Genomic DNA, 24,664 nt, shown 5'->3' on the forward strand with positions numbered 1-24,664 from the left:
ATTTGGTATGGTCTATAGTTCTTGAATGGATGCATTTATCGTTACATTATAAAATGTGTTTTCGTAAAAGATGCACGATTTATATAATCAAGATTTATGAAACGTATTGGTTTGCACTTATTTTATTAGTGATAAATTTGGGTAGTACACATATACACATTATAGCCTATAAAATAAAGTGAGATTCACGAGGGGAAACATATTTGGACATCTATGATGCATCAACCTCAATTAAACAAAATTAGGTTTGAGAATGTGGAGTAATGAATCTCGTATTAGCATTTACTAATACTTTTCTTTTCTGAATGGTATTCCAGTAATGACTAATACCATATCTAATGGTACACTGAAATAAAAATGAAATAGACAAAACTAATCTTATTTTTTATTTTTAAGTAAAATATAGCTTTTAATTTAATATACATATTTGGAGTAAAATCATTCTTTGACGTGACATCCATACTAAATAAATTTAAATTTAATATAAATGGTTAGATGTGCTTTACGTATTTGATATAGTTGAATGGTTAGATATGCTTTAAGTGCGTGATATGAAGTTAGAGGCTTGAGATAATAATACTCAACTTTTGATACTCTGCGTAATAAAGAACAATCCAAGCTCTAATGATTTTAGCAAAAACAATTTACAATTAGATGATAAACTATAATTTATAACGAACTAGCAGTAATAAGTTTGAAGTCCGACAACTTGTAATCGGTGTTCAAATTATGCAATCACCATCACCAATAGTCCAATACGATTGGATCTAAATATTCTTTATTTTAATTACTTTTTTATTTTTGTTCTTTCGGCATACCCATCTCCATCATGCAAGTTTGATAATTGGTATTGTCCTTCCAAACCCATGTCCCACTAACAAAAGTTAATGTAATAAAAGTTAACGAAATCGAAAGTAACATTTCAATTGTCAATTAAAACATCACATGGCATAACAACTTTCAACAAATCTTGCAATACCTCCTTTAAATTGGCCCAACTGCAACACTATCAGGAACATGAATATTTGTTGACTAACCAAAAGAGTTTCCACCACTCGCGTTATTGGAGCTCTAATTTCTCTTCAGTAGTATTACCCAAATCAAAATCGCACAAATCCATTTTATTTTCTAAGAATCACATAAATTATGGCTCCATATATACATATTTATATATATGAAGCATCCAAGAAGGAAAATTGGTCCCCACCTAACCTGACTTAGTGACCTCATGTATAGCATTCGCCAAATAACCAACATTGCCAGTGGTGACTCCAGCCATACTGTATTCGAGTTTATACGGATCAAAAGTAGGCACACAAGATCCATGTCCGTGCACACACACGCAAAGGGAGAGGGAGAGGGAGATGGTGTGTTACCTGATACGCCCATTGCGAGTCATGTAAATGTGAAATTCATTTGTCAAGAGATCTACTTGCTCAGGCGTCATGCCACTATAGCAGAACATGCCAATCTGTAGCAGTATTAAATCTTTTTAGATATAAAAATGATAAAAAAATTTAAGAATTTATTAACAGAACGAAAGAAGAATTGATTTCAATGACCTGCTTAGTTATGTGCTCCCATGAAAGAGGTGAACCCAACTTTTCAAGATTCTGCTTTAGAGCAGTTCTCATTCCAATGATTCGATCAGCCATCCCCTGGAGAGGACAAAGTAACTCTTATTGTTACGAGTAGTACAAGTAATACATTGGCCAATTTCCAGTCATGTATCGAGAACATTTTTGTGAAAAAAGGCAGATTTCAATTGAACGAAAAACAAGTTTAGGACCCTTGAAGACACATTTTACTCTTCTTATTCTCCTTTGTGCTTGTCACTATTTAACATCAAAAATCACATAAGCTCCAAGCATATATATGTGTTAGAACCAAATTTCAATCAGCATTTATCAGCGAGGTTAAGATGAGCTTAACAGAAGCCAAAACATAATGCAAAACTGGATGTGGTAGAACCAAATCATGTATCTGACAGAAGACAATACATAATGCAAAAAGATGTCAGTACATTACCTTTACTTCTTTCAGCCACAATTTTTTCAAATCTGGATCACTAAGAATGGTGGAAACAATGAGGGCACCGTGAACAGGGGGGTTACTGTACATGGGTCTTGCGAGCTGCTGCAACTGACTTTTCACTGCCACAGCTTGTTTCTCGTCCTCACAAACCACACTACAATCAAGAAAGAGCGTATAATTGGCCGAGTATCATTTTATCATGGTTAATTGAAGAACTGGGCTTCAAGCAATGAACTTTAATTTGTAGTAATATAATTTCAAGGTAATATTAATGTAGTTAGAAAATTTACCTGAGACAGCCCACTCTCTGACCATAAAGTCCCATATTTTTAGCATATGATTGTGCACATCCTATTAGATGGCCATCCTCAAGAAAAATCCGAATGGACTTGGCATCCCTTTCTGGATCACCACTGGCAAAACCTTGATATGCCATGTCGAATAAGGCAAAATGTCCTTTAACCTGAAGATAACAAATTTTACCACATCAGTAAATTAACACACTGTTGCATAATCAATTATAAGAGAATATTAATATGCAAACTAGCAACATATACATGCAACAGAGTTTCAAACCAAGGAATGTGACCTTAAATTGGTTTGAGATCTCTTTCCACTGTTCTTCCGTAGGATCCACTCCAGTTGGATTATGAGCACAAGCATGAAGGAGAAAGAAAGACCCGTTTGGCGCATTCTGTTCCCAAATTGAAAAAGGAAGTAACAATCTAATTATAATTGATATACAGTAAGTCAGCATAAAGATCCAGTTCAAGGTGTATAAAAGTTATTTGCACCTTCACGTCATCCATCAATCCAGCAAAGTCCAAACCCTTTGATTCTGGATGATAGTAATGGAATGTTCTCTGAGGGACATGAGCATCTCTCCAGATATTGTGATGACTGCCACAAATCATAGTATGTCGTGAATTATGCTAGCAAATAGCTGTTTAAGTGAGAGTAGAATAACCGGTGCAAGGTACAACATAATTTTATAGAGACTCATAGTCAGTGTTGTTAGGGGCGTGTGGCATTCCGGGGCGATTAGGTAAAACCAAAGGAGAGCACCCCACGAATCAGGGCGTGAATAAAAAAATTACTAAAATCTGAAAAAAAAAATAGACAGAAAAACAGGAAAACAAGTAATACTAACTTTGACCAGGTAGGAACTGGAATGAAAATCTGTGAGTCAGGGGAAAAACGCTTCTGGAAGTCTGCAAAGAGCCTGCATGCACCAGTTCCTGAAAGAGCTTGTACTGCTGCAATTCTCTTGTCTTTAATTAAGTCGGAGTCCTCCCCATAAGCCAGCTTTAAAGTCTCTTGAACCATGTTCACACTTCCGCCCATGGGAAGATATTCCCTGAATCAAAAGCAGTTAATTCTAAATCCTCTGTACAAAATATCCATGATCTAGAACCATTTTTCCACTTTACTGGGGAGGATGGAGGAATTGGGATTCATACCCATTTAGAACAATTTTACAAACGACAAATTTAGAATTAGAAGCCATGGGTCTTATTGACATAATTTAGGTTCATTTTCTCCACTATAATTAGACTTGAAAATCTATCTGAGGCGCACTTTTGTATTAATCATGTATTTTTTAGAATTAGCCATTCCACTAAACTTTTTGTGACATAGAATAACTATAAGAGCACACATCTAAGTACAACCTGGCTCCAATATATATATGAAACATTGTAATATAATACCACTATTTGTTTACAAATCTACATTTTAATCATGATTTCATTTTTCTTCCTTGAGCATATAACACACATTCTTCAGGTGTGATAAAGCTATGATGGACCAAAGAAGATGGAAAACAAAAAAGAATCAGGAATTCTTATCCTCAAGCTGCATAAAAAAGGGAATCAAACTGAGCATTAATTAAAGTTTGAAACAGGTACCACGGCACAGCTATAACTTGAAAAGAAATGGATTGAAATGTCTACTAAGAATCTCACATAATGCCACTACTTTATCACCTAACAACCACCTCCTACTTTAATGTGAAATTCTCGGATGGAAAGGGCTAACACCAACCTCACACCATCTAACGGCACTGGATCAATGAGTGGTAATAAACAGTATATTTCACCCTATCATCCACACTATCGATTTGAATTCTCTGTTGTAAAACAGCGTTTCTTATACTGTTCCGTTGTATTAATTCATGATAGTCGAGCATTAATTATACAGATACACCCTATCATCCACACTATTCTCTATTGTAATTGTAAAACAGTGTTTCTTATACTGTTCCATTGTATCAATTAACGATAAATGAACATTAATTATACAGATACGAAACATCATTGTGAAACAAAATAACTCTGATACAGTGATACTAACTAGCACAGATCACGCATTATGAATGATTTACAGCAGAGCATTAGCGATTATCAAACAACTCAAAAACAATGAACCATTACTACCTATCGAGTGTTTTCAGAGAAATAAATTTACAGCAGTAAGTTTTAACAAAAGAAATCTTACATGTTCGAATTGCCGGCGATTCTCCTCTCAGCTTCTCTGACGCACTCCAGGACCACCGGCTTTCCGTTATCATCACGATAAGCTCCCTTTCACCGAACAATGCAAACACATAATTAGGAAAGAGGAAAAGGAAGATCGTGATTCCATTAAAATTCACCAGTTTTATTCCGAAAAACAACGAAACACGCAACTTCCGCAAAATAAGTCAACATAATTCCGCAAAAAGCACTGATCTATTCCTAGTTCGATCAGGGGAAGATAAGATCAAATCAAAACACATGGAGTAACAAAAAAAAGGTAAGAGAATAAAGAAGCTAAGAAACATAGCAGCCAAAGACAAGAGAAATGCATCCGAAAATCATCAGCGCGGCGAAATACTCACAACGCCGACATTGACTTTTGCAGGACTAGGATCGGCGAGGAAAGCTTCGGTGACGCCGAGGATGGGATCCTTGGGAGCAGGCTCCACGTGGCGCCACCACGCCGTGGACATGGATCGCGCAGCTCCGGAGCTGGCGAGACGACACGATGACCCGGCCCGAATGAGGTGCGCCATTGGAGATGGAGTGCGGCGGAGCAGAAGCGAAGGAGAGCGAGAATTGGAAGCGGAGATCCGATTCGATTAATTTATTGTTGCTTTTGTCTAGAAATGCGCAATCTTTTCCATGGACAAAATCGCCGATAAAAAAGCCTGTAGATATCGGCGCCGAGTTGGGATTTACGTCTTTCACCCGACTCACTTGTTGTTTTTATCTGGGTTTTGACCAAATATGGAGGGCGTTTTTGGTATTACATTAATATTTGGATTTATGATGACAGAAAAATCTGAGTGTTACAGAGCAGCATGAGTTCATCATCATTGTTTAGTAAATCGAAATTAAAACAATTTGCAGTACATTTTTTTTGTCGTTCCATTCCATTGTTTTGGCATTTTCCTTTTACAATAAATTTTAAATTAACAAAATATATGCCTAAAGTCCAATGTTAATATTACTACATGGTTTAATAGCTTTTGGTCCTTAATATTACAAGTCAATTTAAATCTAAAAGATGAGAAAACTGTAGATTTCAACTGATAAACTCAATTTGACTAAGTTAATTAATTAATTTGTCATCAATAGTATTTTATATATATATAGATCATTGTTAAGTTGGAAATTTTGTTTAACCAATAAGAGAATAAGTGCAGAAGTGTAGTGTTGAAGAAAGTTTTGAAAAGATTCATCTTGGCTGCAGCACACTCTGGAGCCTCGTTATGGCGAAATTTAAGTCCAACGGAGTTAAAATATGTTACTACTCTACAACATTAGTGGATTAAGTGGGTAAAAACTAAAAACTAGTAAAACAATTTTCTCTGCAAATGTTTTCCAAAGCAAATTTCTTTTCGTTTACAATGTATTTGCACAGTAAAATCTCCACAAAATATATATGAGCTCAAAGTCAAATTACTAGGATGTACAATATAGTTTTTTTTATTGTTAGTTTTTTATTAACTTACATCATTATCGAAGTTAATGTTAAATTATTAATGTATGAGCTCAAAGTCAAATTACTAGGATGTATGGAGTATGTATTAACTCATTTTGGTTATCGGTCCTTGTCAACTATCGCCAGCGGATTGACACTAAAATAGAAAGAAAAAAAAAAGATAACACCTGTAAGTAGGGTAGGGTAGGGAGGGGCATCGTTCTTGTATTTATTGGGAGGGGCCATAAAATATTCCACGCAAAAAAAACAGCAATTACAGTCGGAGTTGGCACGATTTGATTCAACACAATGTGAAAAGGGAGCCAGAAGAGACATTCTGTCTGTAGATGAGTGTGCTCTTGAGAGATGAGAAGACCCGAGATAAAGGTACAGTTGCCGTCAACATTTTTCGGTGGTATAAAATGATCAAGGAGCTGCTACCATGCTTATGAACCACCAACCCCCTATAAAGGGCTCGGCTATAGTCGTGTCCACACCAAAGTGTTGTTATAATATCCTAGTTTAGCAATAATGATAAAAGCATAATATCTCATCAAATTTTGGTAGTCTTGCAACCTATCTATGTCTCTGAGTTCTCACTTTTATATACACAGTTGCCTCTACGGACACAACAGAAATATCATTAAACGAAACCTTTCAAGTTTCATCATTTTCTTAGCGATCATCAAAGATTTACCATGCTCGATGCTGCATAGCAGGGTGAGTGTACATGTTCACCCACAAGCCCAAGTAATCCCACTAAAATCCTCTTTGCTTTCACCAAAACTCTCCTCAACTGCATGCTCCATTCTTGAAATGGTGAAAACGACTTGTGTCTCTTACTGTTATTTCTCTCTTAGTAATAGTTGTAATGTATTTTAAGGCAGTATGGCAGTCACCACACACCCTCAAATTCTTGGTAACCATGATAGTTTTGTCGGGTTTAAGGCTAATGATCCCATATGCAACAGCAAGTTTCTCGCTGTGATAGAGGACCATCTTTTCCTTCTCCTCCTCTTCAACGTTATGGTAAACAAACTCAGAATCTGCAGCGTAGCCTAATCGTTTCATCTCAGACATGAGCTCCTCCAATTTCTTATATATTTTACGCGATTCTTGGTGAGACCAATCTCCACCAACAAAGCCATGAACAACCCCATTCATCTCAATCCAGCTGCATCCAGGTCTTTTCTTGAAGCCCATCTCCTTCTGTTGGATTCGTATATTTGCAGCATCATCCCATCTTTCAGCAGTGGTGTACAAATTACATAACAGATCAAAATTCTCGGTGCTTGCAGGTCCCAAGGTTTGAATCTTCTCGGAAACTTCCTCTGCAAGTTGAATATTTCGGTGGATCCTACAAGCCGCTAGTAAGGAATTCCATACATGAGCATCGGGCTCAAATGGCATCGTGTTGATGAGTTTATGTGCCTCATCCAAGAAGCCAGCACGGCCCAACAGATCCACCATGCAAAAGTAGTGATCCATCTTGGGCACAATGTTGAATTCTTGAGTCATGGCTCGAAACAGATGTTTCCCTTCAGCAATGAGCCCCGAATGGCTGCAAGCCGACAGCAATACAGTGAAGGTTATTTCATCCGCTTTATAACCCCCATTCTTCATATCCTCAAACAGCAGAATTGCTTCCTTCCCAAGCCCATGAATTCCATAACCAACAATCATGGCATTCCACGACACCACATCCTTCTCGTGCATCCTGTCAAATATATGCCTTGCAGCTTCCATCTTGTCACACTTACTGTACATGCTGATCACAGCATTACAAATTGAGACATCTGCTGTGAATCCACGAACGATTGAGTAGCTGTGACCACAGACTCCATGTTGAAGGGCTGCTAGATAAGAGCAGGCTGGCAAGAATCCCATCATGGTTGCCAATTCTGGTTCAACGCCTACAACCTGCATTTTTCGGAAAAGCTGCAGGCCTCCTCTGCATAGCCATTTTGAACACAACCTGATATTACAGCACTGTATGAAACAGAATCCTTAACCTGCATACCCTCAAAGAATCCCATTGCATCATTTATCGACCCACATTTTGCATACATCGAAACGAGTGTATTACCCACCATAAAATCAAATAACAATCCTAGCTTGATCATGTAACATTGCATCTGTCTCCCCATGCTCTAATCATTCAGCTTAGCACAACCACGAACAATTGTCGCGAGCATGACCGGAGAAGGACTCCCACCAACTTCCACCCTCATTTTTCCGAGCAATTTAAAGCCCTCAAGCATAGAACCACAAGTAACGCAAGCCCCAACTATAGCACACCAAGTAACCTCATTCTTGAATGCCAACGCACGAAATATCCTCATTGCATAAACAAGCAAACCACATTTCCCATACATATCCAAAAGCCCAGTTCCAACTACGATATCACGATCAAAACCTTTCCTCAAGCAAAAACCATGTAAACTCTTTCCTTCCTTTAACCTACTTGTCTCCCCAATCACAGGCAGAATAGCTGCGACTGTTGAAGAATTCGGTTCCAGCCCCCTCCTTTGCATCTCCAAAACCAATCCAGTTGCATCCAAATACATCCCATTCGACGAAAACCCAGAAATCATTGCATTCCACGCCACAACATCTCTTTCAGGCATTTCATCGAACAGTTCCCTTGCTTCCACTAAACACCCACACTTAACATAAAAGTTCACCAACGCTGTACACGCGTAAACATCTTTGTCAAGATTGTGTCTTTTCACATGCCCACGAATCTTAACGCCGGTTTCTATATCGTTCAAAGCAGAGCAAGCCTTGAGCACGAAAGTGTACGTGTATTTGGTGGGTTTGATCCCAGAATCTATCATCTCATCGTACAATTGAACGGCTTTCTCAAATGGTCCGTCCCATGCGTAAGCCCTAATCATTTGGTCCCATAATATAGTCTTGTTTTTCCTTTCTGGATGCTCAATTTTATCGAACACTCGGCGTGCAAGTTGAGGCCTTTTGCATGAAACGTAGAGAAGAGTGAGCTTGCCCAGCAGAAAGGAGTTTGAGCTGAAATCTTCGGCACAAAATTTGAGAAGAAATTGATGAACAATTTTTCCTTTGTTGAGCGATTTTGATTCTATACGAGTCTGAAGAAATTGCATGCATTTATCAATGATTGAGACCGTTCCCCTATTTGAAATCATGCTTTACTTTAGGTATAAGAAACACTGGTACAAATCACCCGATTATCCACACTGTCAATTAAAACTCTCTAATATAGTAGTAATTGGAATTCAGCACAGATAACACGTATACTATTATTAATGATTTACAGCAGAACATTAGCGATTCTCAAACAATGAACCATATTACTAACTATTGAAGATATACATTCATATGCTGGGTCCATTTTTAATTAATTGTAAAATTCAATAGCAATTTAAATATTACCTTATCTCAATTAAATTATTTAAGTTCATTCACCAAGATAAACCCGCCCTATAAAGTAATTTTGGTCAATGTATGTTTTCAAATTTTAACGATTATTTAATAAACAAAATATATTTCCTGGTATTCATTTAATATTAGTATTAAGTATTTTTATTTATAACAGATCTACACCTAACATAACATATAGTATGAAATTATGAATAACAGAGATACGACATTCTCAACAAAAATAATAAAGGTAAATGAATTTGATATTTGTGCCTTTTAAAGTTCATGGGTAAAGAATGGGAGAAGATGACACAAATGATACTATTTTATACTTCATCCGTCCCGCTTTAGCAATCTCAGTCACTTTTAAGCACTCATTTTGTAAAAATGATAATAAATAGTTAAAGTGGAGAAATGATAAAGTAAGAGAGAGAATAATGTAAAGAATAGTCTTATTTACATTATTCTCTCTTTTACTTTATCATTTCTCCACTTTAACTATTTATTATCATTTTTATAAAATGAGTGCTCAAAAGTAACCAGGACTGCTAAAACGGGACGAATGGAGTATAGTATTTTCCACAGACCATTGATGAGGTTAGCAAAGTGCATTTTCTAGGTACCCATATGAGTGGTTCATAATTATATCCTATGGTATAAGTTTTTGAATTATTGTTTGTGTTATTATTCAAAGTTTTTTTATATAAAATTCATTTTCTTATTTTCTTTTATAATTGTATGATCATTTTCTAATAATTTGCAAACCTCAAAATGTTCCCCTACTTAATGAAACCGAACTTATCTAAATGAAAGGAAAGTTGAGTTCACCCTAAAAATAATGGACTTGGACTTCGTATTATTGAACGATAAGCCATATAATCTAACTGTTGAAAGTACTTTACGGTTCATTAGAGTGTCAATTGATGATAATATAAAGGGAACTCTCCCATCGACATATCTTCCTAAGGAATACATGCAAAATGTTGAGGATCGCTTCAAAACTACGGATAAGTCTCTTGCAGAAAAGCTAATGAAGGATCTCATGAGCATGCGTTATGATAGTTCTCGAACCAGGTATGAGCATGTGATGGACATGAATAATATTGCTGCTTAGCTGGGAAAATTAGGGTTATCGGTGGATGATGATTTCATTGTCCAATTCATTTACAATCCACTTATCTTTTATAGTGTTTTAATGAATTTGGAATGCACCATATTGAACAGGCAAGGAAGTTAGGATGAATTGGACAAGGAAACTCACATCCATCGGTAATTATAATTTTCCCACTTAGCAACAATATTATTCATGTCATCGCATGCTTATAAATGGTTTGAGAACCATCTTAACACAGGCTCATGGGATCCTTCATCAGCTTTCTTGTAAGAGATTTATCCGCACTTTTGAAGCGATCTTCAACATTTTACATGTATTAGTTAGCAAGATTCATCATTGGAGGCTTGCCATTATATTATAACTAACTGACGTTCTAATAAACAGAAACTTAGCTATTAGATTTTTCCCAAGCATTATAGGTTATGATGTCAACTAAACTACTTTTATTAGTGAGTTCGGTTGACTATCATTGAAAGGTGCTAAGTCCACTACTCCAGAATGAAATCCACTACTCAATAATGAAATTGATTTCATTACGGAGCAGTGTACTTGAACTTAGCATCGTTCAATGATAAAAGTTGATATGAAAATTATTAACTTTCCATAATCACATAAAAAATTGATATGAAAATTATTAATTTTGCATAATCACAAAATATTTTTATTAAAATTATGGTTTTAAAAAAAAAATAGAAATACACGAGTTTTAAATCATGACTTTGATACCATATGTTGAAAATTATTTATTCACATATTTGAAAAATTATATAAATATAAATAATATAGGATTTTTGTACAACAATACAACATGTATTTCACGTAATGAACCATGGTCATAATAATATCTAAAACTTACCTTGACAATGCATAGCTGAAATGATTAGGGCAGACGAGGCGGTTTTGTTTCTCCAATTTACATGTTTTTCTATGTGTCTTTTTATGAAATCCTCAAGCTTGTATATATAGGCAGATAGAACAAATAGAAAGCTTATGCCATTTTCATCAAAATGACAATTTAAAACAATTAATTAGAGACGTTTATTTTCATTAATTTGGCTAATTATTAATAATAGAAATTATACGCAACCGGGTTTCTTTTCATTAATTTGGTCAATTAATAATCATAGGAATTATCCGCAATCGGTAATGACTATTAATTGATCAAATAATACTATGAATTGATTTTGTTAGTCAACGGTCAATGCTCCATTTTCTTTATTAGTCATATGAATAATGAATAATCAAAATCAATACACTCGTTTGATAACCAATTTTTATTACATGAACATTTTATGATATTGTAATCTATACTTGGATCATATAAATATTATTCCTTGTAATGAAATTTATATGCAGAATATTCATTACAAGGGCACAGTTCATTACATATATATAAATTATTCATTGCTTTTAGTTTTACAATAAGAGTTGTATGTATTTTAACTCACCCCTTTATATATATATATTCTCATTTTCCTTATTAGTCATGTGAATAAAATATTACTTTTATGGTGGTGACTATCTGATTAATTTTCTAATTATTGGCTAGTTAATTTAGGAAAATATTAATAACTAATTAGGGAAACATCCCCTTACCATCAATATTTTCAAATGGTGGTTTCAAAATAGCTAATTGATAGCTAATTAATTAGGGTGTGTTTGATAGCACCCAATACTCTAGAAAAGGGTACTGTTTTGGTCAAATTCTGGTGTTTGATACCAAATGGAAATTTTTTAGTCGGCCCATGTAAATAAGTAAGGCCAGGTCAAGCCTATGAATCTATACTAAAATATGGCAAATAACTTTTCGGAGGCAACGTGGCCGATTATATTCTAGCCTTGAAGAACTTGTCTAGAAAAAGATTGACATTTCCAATGCTACCCTCATCTCATTTCAATCCTTCTTCTTCCACAGCATAAGCCACAACTCCATCGAGGACGGCGGGTAATCGGCGGAAAAACCATAGAAGCTGGCGAGGATTTTCCGGCGCCGTGTGTGGGAACCAAGAATTACCCATCCCCATCCAATTGCAGATCCATAATCATTTTCCAGGTTGGTTAATTTGAACTTGAAAAAAACAAAGAAGGAAAGAAGTAAAAATTTATTGCGTCATGCATAAAATTAGAAGAATAAATGAGTAGGTGACTGAGATTAGAAGAAAAGAAGAGAGATAATAGCGCTGCTCTTGAAATTCTGCGCTAACTTGTGTGTTTTTTGGTAAAATTCAGTCTTCCTCGGCTAGATGACCTTTTTATGTTGAATTGATAGGGCTACTCTCCATGAGGGTTTAATCTTCATATTTTTGTTAAATTTTTTATGTTTCTTGTCATAATCATCTACAATTCCTTTGATGCATTTTCTTCTCGGGCCCTAAGTACTGGTTCAAGTTGAACTACATTATAAGCTCATTCCCAAGCTGCTTTGATGGTCTCTGCTAATACTTGAAATTCACACAAAATTAGACTTCTTAGTTTATAACTTTTTACTCGCAACTTCTTGTTGAACTACCTCACTTTGTGGTGATACCTCATTTGTCTGAGGCATATCTTGTATGCAATTTCGCTGCAAAATTAAACATTTTTATAGCCAAAAAAATCAGAGATTGGTTTATACTACGTTTATATAAATTAGTGAGCTGATGAATGTCTCCTACAAAATGTGATAGGAAGAGCAACGTCTATGTTAGTTCCACTCCGTTAACAAGCTCTTTGAGTGCAGCGCACATAACCACATTTTACAGACAAGGAAAAGAGTATTATTTTGTTCAAACTTTTTTCAAGCTCCATGTGTAGAAAGCCACATTGTACACATATTACATAGCCACATCTTTACAAATTTTACAGCAAGAACTATTCAAAAACAGTGATAAAGCGTGGAAATAAAATTCAATATTGATGGTAAAAATGACAGATTATAATTTATGTCAACACTTCCACCAATGTATCAAACATTCGTTTCTTAATCGTGGCCCATATACTACTACCCATCAAACATAAGATAATGGGTACTCAGTAATCATATTCTCGGTCAAACTCTTGAGAATATTGTAATGGGCTTTATTCATGTGATTATTAGAAAAACATATCTTATCAAATATAATTATTTTATAAAAAATCAATTTTATTTAGGATTATATGTCATATATGTGAAGTCATAAAGTTAACACTTAGTTATAAAAACCAAATAAAATTTCTATAATCTAAATAGGTTTTAAAATTCAGTTGCAGTACTTAAAAGATTACATACTCAGTATTAGTCTTTGTGGATTGATATTTGTGTTAATCATCGACTATAATATAATTATATTATCCAATTGCATTATATTGTAGTGTTAATAAAAAATTCGTCCGGTTATAGCGTCGTTGTCGGAGATTAGTTTTAGTCTATTCCGATATTTCAATATGACCGATCATACTAATTTATACTAGTATACTCAAATTTATTATTCAAGTCTTATTTGAAAATTGTAAATATCTCATAGTTACCTTGTAAATTTAAATCAATAAAAGTAGTAATTTTTTTCTTAATCACTTGTTTTAAATTAATCTACACATTTTATTGTTCAAATCTAAATTTATAAGTTACAGTTACAAATCATAAAAATATCGAAAAAACAGACTAAACTAAAATCTTAACTGGAAGGCCCAGTAACCAGTATATACTGCCCATATCCATATTTACTAGTCATGTTCTTATCCAATTTATTTTCGAAGGATATCTACATTAAATTCAAATTAGTGACAAGTGTCATTTCTTTAAATGCTTTATAACACTAATAACTATAGTTATACGGTAAGTTTTATTTCTACTACATTTGTGGTTGGTATTCTTAAAATACTTCACCTTCTGTATGAGCATCATCAAAATTCTTTTTACATAAATTAGTAATTTTTGCAAGTGGGTTGTGAAAGAAAGAAAGCAGAAGGCCCGCAAACCGGATGGTGGCGACTTTATTGATTCTTTTACGTTTTTGTTTCAGAGCCAAATATGAATTTATATTATTCCAATTTTACCTAATAAATTGTTAAATTAATCGTTATTCTCGAGAATATTCATATCCATCACTTTTGCTATACATGCTGTTAGCTGTATGCGATCTTCGGTTCCTACATTGCGTATATTGCAACCCAGGTTAATAAATTTTTATTCTTTCCGCGTCAAACCCTAGAATATTTTTCCAATTTCTGGCTGAAGATTAAGTCTTTCAACAGCAGACGCCCAATTTGGACTCAATTCAATCTCGAGGTTAGTTTTCAAACCCCTATTTTCTGGTCTTTCCGAATATAAAATTCAGTTTAACTAGGGTTTTTAAAGTTCTATTTTTCCCTGAAATGTTCAACGATTCTGCTAGGCCTAGGTAAGTTTTTGACAGAGTTTCCGTATGCCAATTATCTGCTTCATTAATTAAATACTGGGCTCGTCTTTCCTTTTTTGCAGCATTTGGGGATATCTGATTCAAACGAGGGATTTAAATTAGATTTGGGTCATCATTTATTGTTCCTTTTCCAATTACTGGTTTTAATGCTGTTGATTTGGAATGTCTTATTTTAAGAGAGATTGAGGGAAAGAGCTGCGGATTTGGTTTTTAAGTGAGATTTGAAGGAAAAAAGTAACTCTTTGAGTTTTCTGGGAGAGGCACAGGGAGTTTGCTAAGATGATGTCAAGATCTTATACCAACCTTTTGGATTTAGCATCTGGAAATTTCCCAACAGTGGGTAGGGAAAGGGACCGGAAGCGCCTCCCGAGGGTTATGACCGTTCCAGGGAATATCCTAGAGCTAGATGATGAACAGGCTAGCAGTGTTACGTCGGAAAACCCATCTTCACTTATTGGTGATAGGATCATCATTGTTGCAAATCTTCTGCCTCTGAAAGCAAAGCGAAGGCCTGACAATAAGGGCTGGACTTTTAGCTGGAACGAGGATTCCTTGCTGTTACGGGTCAGGGATGGCTTTCCGGAGGACATGGAGGTGCTATATGTTGGATCATTGCCTGTTGATGTCGATCCAATTGAACAGGATGACGTAGCCAACTATCTTTTGGAGAAATTCAAATGTGTTCCTGCATTTCTGCCACCAAGTCTTCTGGAAAAATATTATTATGGCTTCTGCAAGAAGCATTTATGGCCACTCTTTCACTATATGCTGCCATTTTCATCAGATCATGGAATTCGGTTTGATAGGTCCATGTGGGAAGCATATGTATCGGCCAATAAGTTGTTCTCACAAAAAGTTATTGAAATAATCAATCCCGAGGATGATTTTGTGTGGATTCATGATTATCATTTGATGGTTTTACCCACTTTTCTGAGAAGGCGCTTCGTCCGCTTGAGAATGGGTTTCTTCCTTCACAGTCCATTTCCTTCTTCCGAGCTGTATAGATCCCTTCCCGTTAGAGAAGAAATCCTGAAAGCCCTACTCAACTCTGACCTAATTGGTTTTCACACTTTTGACTATGCACGCCATTTCCTCTCCTGTTGTAGTCGGATGTTGGGCCTGGAATATCAATCAAAAAGGGGCTACATAGGATTGGATTATTATGGAAGGACGGTTGGCATAAAGATTATGCCAGTTGGGATTCATATGGGTCATATTGAGTCAGTTCTGAGACAGGCAGATAAGGAGCTGCAGGTTGAGGAGCTAAAGCAACAGTTTGCTGGCAAAACTGTGTTGCTTGGATTCGATGATATGGACATATTTAAAGGTATAAATTTGAAACTTTTAGCTATGGAGCACATGCTCAAGCAGCATACGACTTGGCAAGGAAGAGCTGTTCTGGTCCAGATTGCCAATCCTTCCAGAGGAAAAGGAATAAATCTGGATGAAATAAATCGTGAAATAGGGGAGAGCTGCCAGAGAATCAATAAGGAACTTGGAAGGCCTGGATACGAACCTATAGTTTTTATCCATCGGTCTTTATCAATCAGTGAAAGGATGGCTTACTACAGTATTGCTGAATGTGTTGTGGTGACAGCAGTGCGGGATGGGATGAATCTGACTCCTTATGAATACATAGTCTGCAGAGAAGGAGTATCAGGTGCAGAACCAGGTTCCGACTTGAGTGGACCTAAGAAGAGCATGTTGGTGGTCTCTGAATTCATCGGCTGTTCCCCTTCCCTAAGTGGTGCTATTCGTGTAAATCCTTGGAATGTTGAATCAACAGCTGAGGCAATGTACGAGGCTATATCATTGGCCGAGAGAGAGAAGGAGTTACGACATGAGAAGCATTACCGATATGTGAGCTCTCATGACGTAGCATTTTGGTCTAGAAGCTTCTTACAAGATATGGAGAGAACTTGTGTTGACCATTTCAGAAAAAGATGCTGGGGTATTGGTCTTGGCTTCGGGTTCAGAGTGGTGGCACTAGATCCAAATTTTAGAAAGCTTTCAATGGATGAGATTACGTCTACTTACTGCAGGGCTAAAAGCAGGGCTATATTGTTGGATTATGATGGCACACTTATGCCTCAAAATTCAATTATTAAAACTCCAAGTGCCCAAGTTCTGTCTCTCTTAAACACACTGTCTGGTGATCCCAAAAATCTAGTTTTTATGGTCAGTGGAAGAGGAAGAGACAGCTTAAGCAAGTGGTTTCTTCCTTGCAAGAAACTTGGACTTTCTGCTGAGCATGGCTACTTCTTAAGGTAAGTTGCATTGTTTTGTCTGCCCTTTCAAGTCTTAGGTGATTTAAGCTATGGTAGACGTTCCTTTAAGTTGTGCATGAAAGATCCAGTCCACATGGTTCTGATGTCGTTTAAGATGAGGAATCCATGGAATATGATAGTAACATAGTCTGGTTGAATCCTATAATTCATGAGCTGATCTATGTACTGTATTATGTTAGTTAAGAAATACTCTTTATGGTTTCTACAAAACCGTTAGCTTGGAATGATTACCTACAAACTATTCGGTAATCGGTAGTTATTTTGCACAATTTTTTTTGACTGTTTATTTGAAAATGTTGTGCTAAAGAAAGTTGGCATTCTCAGAGGCGACTTTCTGCGGATAATCAGCATCTGAGTATCATTTTTCTTATTCTGTTGAAACCTGTTCTTTACCTTTTTTAATTTAAAGGTCGGTTTTCTTGCTCACTAATCTGCTGCTATTTGTGTTTTTTCTTTTATACGCCTCCTTTTCTGTTGAAGTCTTTTTTTGTCTTTGTTTTTCAAATCAGTTTTTGTAGCAAAATGCCAAATAAACATGCTTCATGCGGAAGCAGCCTGCACTTTGTAATTCTAGGAAGCATAGTCGTCTGGGTTGATTTGCTTTTGTTTCTGACATATACTACCCACACATTTTTCTGAAATTTATTTATAGTCCCTTTACGTATGGACTTGTAATTTTCTCAGTGTCTTAAACTTCACAGTCAAAGTGTAGGCTATTTCCAGCTTGTTGACATTCTGGCATCTGAGTAGTGGTGAATATGATTACTGTTATTATGTCTTTTGCTAAAGTATCTCAATCTCCTTGATTGATAGTAGTACTTTGGATGTGTGGATTTCTCTTGTTTTCTTTCCGTGCCATCTACCTTTCTTTGTACATGTATGGGGGAGGTGCTATAGGATGATTTCTCTGTGCATGTCATCATGGAAGTTGTAGGTCTCATTATCATTTGTTATTTACTCTTATTTTTTGATTTACCACAATGTTGGCAGGTGGCCACAAGTTGAAGAATGGGAAACATATGGCCAGGATTCTGAATTTGGCTGGATGCATATTGCAGAACCTGTTATGAACTCATATACCGAGGCTACTGATGGTTCTGGAATAGAGAGAAAGGAAAGTGCTTTAGTGTGGCATTATCATGACGCCGACCCAGTATTTGGGTTTTCTCAGGCGAAGGAAATGCTGGATCATTTGGAGAGTGTTTTAGCAAATGAACCTGTAGCTGTGAAGAGCGGACAATTCATTGTGGAAGTGAAGCCTCAGGCAAGTATTTTGACCACAGACTTAGTCTCTACTCTTGTTTTAGTCTTTTTCTTCTCTTCATTTGCTACTCATAAATTATGATTTGCCGTTTTAGTTTTCCCACTTCAGAATCCTCCCTGTTTCAATTTCTCTGAGCTTCCTTTTGTTCTTTGTTCTTTAAAGTAAAGTGAAGCTTATATTAAGGTGTCAAATGTATGTGGATACAGGGTGTAAGCAAAGGCAGAGTAGCAGAAAAGATTTTGGCATCCATGGCAGATAAGGGAAAACAAGCTGATTTCGTGCTTTGCATCGGTGATGACAGATCTGATGAGGACATGTTTGAAATAATTGGTAATGCAGTGTCTAGCCGTATTCTGTCTTACAACACTGAAATATTTGCTTGCACAGTTGGGCAAAAGCCCAGCAAAGCGAAGTATTATTTAGATGACTCATCCGAAGTGGTAACTATGCTTGAATCTCTTGCTGATGCTACTGAGTCTCCTGCTTCATCTGACAACGAACCGGATAGCCCTCCCAGAAGGATTGGCCGTGTTACTTCATTTGTTTAAATCTACCTATTTTCCTCAAAGGAAGCTCTATGTGGTCAGCTAATGCCATCTTGCTTATATGGGTGTCCGGTTTCAGGTCCTGCAGTAAGGAAATCATGCACTTTTTCTATTTTCTCTTTTTCCCAATCTCCTTGCTAATCATATTAGCTTTTAGGCCCGTCCTATTGTGTTTGTGATTAAACAAATAGTCTATTCCTTGGGTGAACTTAGAGAGAAGTTTACAACTGGACCAAGTTCAGAAACACATCTTTCTTGTTTAAAGGATGGGCTATGCCATTGTCTGCAAAACTGGCTATTTTGAAGTAAAAGGGAGTGGGCTCATTCTTATTGACAGAACCTCTTTGGCATCCTCATCTGCTGGAACATCAAAACTATACTGGAAGGATCGCACCCAAAATCCTAGATATTAAATAGTTGATGCTGATGGGAAAATGAGACGGGTCACATTAACAACGGGTCCTTGCAGCTGAACGACTACGGGTGGTTGAAAAGGTGGTTGCATGAGCACCTAGAATCGGGCTTTTTGTGTTCAGTGTTTCTTGTACAGGTTGGTATAACTCCCGTTTCCTGTCTTCTTTAGTTCCTTTGGGGAGGTTCAAGAATGTGAATATGGGCTTTATCATTTCAATAATGTCTATAGCAGATTGATGCTGCTATTGAATGTTGCAACTGATTTTTCGTATTCAATTTCTCCTTTTTCTTTTGCCACTCTATTGTTTTTGAATTGTGGATATTTGATTGTTGACTTTGTTTTGATTCATTAATTGAACTGTAGTTTAGTGGCCTATCAGCATGTTGACCATTGCTTAACTAGGTACTAATTTTGAGTAGTTTGGTTTTGAATCTTATTTTCACACCCTCAAATTCTATTTGAGATTGAAAATTTGTTGATTCAAGAAAATGAAATTAAGACACCAAATCTACAAATTTGTGCCTAATTTGAAGCACGTAGGTTATGTCATTTTTTAGTGTGCACTGATCTTTACAAAAGCCGAAAAAAGCATTGTACAAGTTGAAGTTGGACTCGTTAGTACTAATTTATACAGTTAGCGTTGCCGGAGTGGGAGCAACTCTATTTTCGACTGGAATTTCGACAAACTCCGAGAGGATAGCCCTGAACTCATCCCCGGTTATTGTCTCCTCCTCAATAACAACTTCCACAATCTTATCTATGGCTTCGCGGTTGTTCTTCATATGCCTTAATGCAATCTCATATGCCTCGTCTGAGGGCCTCTTCACTGCTGCATCAATGTCTTCCGTCAGCTTCTCTGACATCGAATTCCTTGCCATCATTCTCATTATCACATCACTTTGAGCAGACGAGTCCATGAGTGACCACGGGCCGATGTCAGACATGCCAAAAGTCACAACCATCTACAAACAAAGCAGAGACACTTAGAAACAGATACAGAGAGAGAGAGAGAGAAAAAGAGAGGGGGAGAAGGAGATCACCTGCTTGGCCAAACCAGTGATCTGCTGCAGATCACCAGCTGCACCGGTAGTGACCTCAGGCTCACCGAATATAACTTCCTCAGCAGCTCGACCGCCCAGTCCCCCTACAATTCTGGCAAAGAGCTGCTGTTTTGATATCAAGGTTGGATCATCCGAAGGGATGAACCAAGTCAAACCACGAGCCTGACCGCGTGGAACCAAGGCGACTTTCTGAACGGCATCATGCCCGGGGTCAGAGTTCTGCATCATATAATATACCAAGAATTATTCATCAACGAAGTTTGGTAGAAGGTAGTATAAATCCTTACTCACCCACAGATGGCATGGCCTACTTCGTGGTATGCCACAAGACTCTTACTCTTGCCATCTGTCATGACCGTCCCCTCCATTCCAGCGACTATCCTATCAATTGAGTCATCGATCTCTTTAGACAAGATGGAAGTCCTGCCACGATGGCCAGCCAGAATAGCGGCCTCGTTCAAGAGATTAGCCAGATCCGCTCCACTGAAACCAGGTGTCCTCATGGCTACCACTTCAAGTGAGACATCAGTGTCAAACTTTTTATTGCCTGCGTGAACCTTCAAGATCTCTGTTCGTCCCCGAACATCTGGGACATCAACACTTACCTGCACAAACACAACCATTACTCTGATACTTCATAGATAGACAGACATAACGACCATTTACCTGTCTATCAAACCTTCCAGGCCTCAACAGGGCAGAGTCGAGAATATCTGCACGATTGGTCGCTGCAACCACAATGATACCTGTGTTTCCTTCAAAACCATCCATTTCTGTCAGCAGCTGGTTGAGAGTCTGCTCCCTTTCATCGTTTCCTCCACCAATTTCAGTTCCTCTTTGACGCCCTACTGCATCAATTTCATCAACAAACACAATACATGGAGCATTCTCCTTGGCCTTCTTGAAAAGATCACGGACTCATGAGGCACCAACTCCAACAAACATCTCAACAAACTCAGAACCTGAAATAGAGAAAAAGGGAACACCGGCTTCACCAGTAATTGCTTTGGCTAGCAAGGTCTTCCCAGTACCAGGAGGGCCAATGAGAAGAACCCCCTTTGGAATACGAGCACCCACAGCTGTGAATCTCTCGGGCTTTTTCAGGAACTCCACCACCTCCATAAAATCTTGCTTCGCTTCATCAACCCCAGCAACATCATCAAAAGTGACACCAGTGTTTGGTTCCATTTGGAACTTAGCCTTTGACTGACCAAATTGTGAAGGGAGGACCTCCAGGCCCACTCATCCCTCCAGGGGACCGTCTCGAGAGAAAGAAAAGACCTCCAATCAAGAGTAAAGGGAAGGCCAAGTTTCCGATCAAGTTAGCCCATAGAGAACCGGAATCCTCTTGTGCATTGTGGGCAGCAAAGTCAATGTTTTTCTCCCTAAACTTCTGGAGAAGCTCCTGGCTGATGCCTGGGAGCTGCACACGCACTCTTTGGACACGGTTACCCAACTCAGGGGATATAGCCTCGACAATGGCAATAGTTCCATTTTCAAACAAATCGACCTTAATTACTCTATCCTTATCTAGATTCTCCAAAAATCTAGAATACGACATCCTTGAATTCGAGACACCTTCATCATCAGCAATAGCTTTTTCATTGCCAAGTAATGCAGGCAAGGCAAGTCCAGCATTACCAAGCACCAATTTCAGGAATCCTCGTCTTCCTTCACTGGTCTTTTGACTCAATGATGATCTAACATTAGCTACTCTAGATGTACTACTACATAGTGGAACGCGTATAAACTGCTTGCCATAGATTTCTTTGCTAAAACCTTTTCTGATATTACCAGCATACAATCCGTTTCCCAGTATACATGCCGATATGGAAGCCATATTTGCTCCTCTGAAAGCAAACAGTACTAGCTTATTGAGTGATCATCATTCATCAGAGAAGCATTTATGTTTTGTCAATTGAAGCCTTTATTGCAACTTGGACCTCAAAAGTTAAATAGTTATGAAAAAAGTTCTTTTTTCAGCAACCAAATAGTAGTACTAAATGTTGCAAATGGGAAGGCTCATTCAAGCAAATTTTGTACCATGCTAAAAACTCATGGAGTTCTTTATAGCAATAATCATCAATAGCATACACAAAAATTCTCATTAAACCCGATTAATTAATTACCAAATGATTTGGATTTATATCCATTGCTTCAATTTCCACAGGTAATTCAACACCTAAAAGCAGCAGAACTCAAAAGAAAGGAAAGTAACCATCAACCAAAAAATAAATATCGGATCTTTCAACTATAATCCTTTGTTTCTCAATAAAATACTCTCTCCCCACAGAAACCATGTACTATAAACATAACGAATCAAAGAAATCAAGTGCACAAATTCAATCATCATAATGGTGTGAGTAAAACTTATAATCGTGTGATTAAGATAAAACCCAGAAAATATTGAAGATAGACACAAAGAATTTATACTATTACTTCAGTAATCGAGGAAATCAAGAAACATAGTACTACCTCAGAGAAGGTGATTGTGGAAAGGAAAGTGACTGGTTTTATGTTGAAAGTGGGGGAAAGGGACTGGATGGGGTTTGCAATTGGAATACGTGGCTTTTTGCTTGATAATGATTGGTGTGACGTGCCGGTTTAGTTTCAGAAAAATAAGTCTAATTTTTATATGGGTAAAATAGAAAATGGTATGGGATCCTCTGCTGTGCACAAGTGCACAGCAGCCCATGCTGTTACATACAAACAAATAAAATAATCAAATTAATTAAATTAAATTAATTAAATAAATATATATTATTTTATTACATTGTGAGGAACAGCATGGGCTGCTGTGCAATTGTGCACAGCAGAGGATCCTATTCCAATAGAAAATGGTATGGGAATGATTAAGTGCGTGGATCATAAAAAATGAAGTGAATAAAAGGGGTAATTTTTTTATAAAAAAAATCATTATCACTGTTGAAAACACAAAAGTGATAAATTAAGACTATTTTAATTGGAGAAAAGAGAAAACTACTTCTAGACTGATGCACATGTATAAATAAAATAATTGTATTCGAATTAATCTAAAATGTCTAAACTAATGATGGTAAATTCTTAATGACACAATTATTATTCGGTTAAAAACATCAAATAAGACATTACTGATTGGAGTTAACGAGGACAACTTTGGTATTAAACTAAAAAAATGTCACTTTTAAAGATTTGAGTCGGAGAAATTTAAAAAATTAAATTATGAATAATCAAAGTAGGAAATAAAATGAACAAAAAATTTAAATAAAAAAGCTTACTTTATGAATATAAGAGAGTACATTAATTTTGTTGGTTACAGCATTCTCAAATTTTCAATAACCAAATTATCAATTATAGTGTACACATTAAATAATATTAACCGTCGTAATGTGTGAGTTACTAGTTTATGTATAAACATTGTATATTATTTTTACTAATACTAGTATATCATTGTATTTAATACAGTATTTACTATAAATGAAGCCTAGCTTTTTACCATATACTCCAGTCTCCATATATATATGGTCATCATCAGTTCATCACACCTTGTCTATATATATATATATATAGGGTTGTGATCAATTGAGATTTTTTAGCCTAATTGAGAATTGAGATGCATTATTAGCCACTCATTTTTATTAAATGAGTGGTCTAGAATTTACCACATGGAAAATATTTTTACATTAATTAATTGTGAAATGGCAGAATGGTAATTTCATCATACATTTTATTTAATAAATATTTTTTTATTTTTTTAAAAAAAATTAAATTTTTTTTTCGATTTTTTATTTTTTTTATTATTTTTATTTTTTTGTCAACTACATATACAATTCATGTCAACTACACACATATAATGTCAACTACATATACAATTCATGTCAACTGCACATACATATACGATTCATATCACCTATACACATATAATGTCAACTATAACCTGTTGACATTTGATGTGCAGGCTATTGACATTTGATGTGCAGGGCTATTGACATTTGATGTGCAGGGCTATTGACATTTGATGTGCAGGCTACACATCGTAGTTGACATCGCGTGAAAATTAAAAAAATTAAAAAAAATTTAAAAAATTTTTTTAAAAAATTTTAAAAAAATTAAAAAAAAAATTAAAAAAATAAAAAAAATAATTTTTTTTTAGTTGTTGACATTTTAATACGAGTTGTTGACATTTGATATTCTGGCTATTGAAATGAAATGACGATAATACCCTT

At 36.3% G+C, this 24,664-nt stretch overlaps 2 protein-coding genes and 2 pseudogenes across 2 annotated transcripts; 1 reads left to right on the top strand and 3 right to left on the bottom strand.

Moving 5' to 3' along the window:
- Window positions 1-869: 869 nt before the first annotated feature.
- LOC121807215 (aspartate aminotransferase, mitochondrial-like) lies at window positions 870-5,249 on the bottom strand. The gene is made up of 10 exons (XM_042207431.1): window positions 4,913-5,249; window positions 4,531-4,616; window positions 3,185-3,391; window positions 2,829-2,934; window positions 2,624-2,728; window positions 2,325-2,497; window positions 2,029-2,188; window positions 1,563-1,658; window positions 1,377-1,471; window positions 870-1,280 (listed from the first exon to the last, which is right to left on the bottom strand). The coding sequence occupies exons 1-10, from the start codon at window positions 5,084-5,086 to the stop codon at window positions 1,208-1,210; spliced, it is 1,275 nt and encodes a 424-aa protein (XP_042063365.1). The 5' UTR covers window positions 5,087-5,249; the 3' UTR covers window positions 870-1,207.
- Window positions 5,250-6,213: 964 nt separating this feature from the next.
- Window positions 6,214-9,178, bottom strand: LOC121806626 (annotated as a pseudogene).
- Window positions 9,179-14,382: 5,204 nt separating this feature from the next.
- On the top strand, window positions 14,383-19,771 carry LOC121808037 (probable alpha,alpha-trehalose-phosphate synthase [UDP-forming] 7). The gene is made up of 4 exons (XM_042208372.1): window positions 14,383-14,756; window positions 14,949-17,153; window positions 18,165-18,438; window positions 18,645-19,771. The coding sequence occupies exons 2-4, from the start codon at window positions 15,166-15,168 to the stop codon at window positions 18,984-18,986; spliced, it is 2,604 nt and encodes an 867-aa protein (XP_042064306.1). The 5' UTR covers window positions 14,383-14,756; window positions 14,949-15,165; the 3' UTR covers window positions 18,987-19,771.
- A 173-nt stretch (window positions 19,772-19,944) lies between these two features.
- Window positions 19,945-22,928, bottom strand: LOC121808040 (annotated as a pseudogene).
- Between the last annotated feature and the right edge of the window lie 1,736 nt (window positions 22,929-24,664).

Source organism: Salvia splendens, chromosome 6 (genome assembly GCF_004379255.2).
Source record: "Salvia splendens isolate huo1 chromosome 6, SspV2, whole genome shotgun sequence".
NCBI lineage: Eukaryota > Viridiplantae > Streptophyta > Magnoliopsida > Lamiales > Lamiaceae > Salvia > Salvia splendens.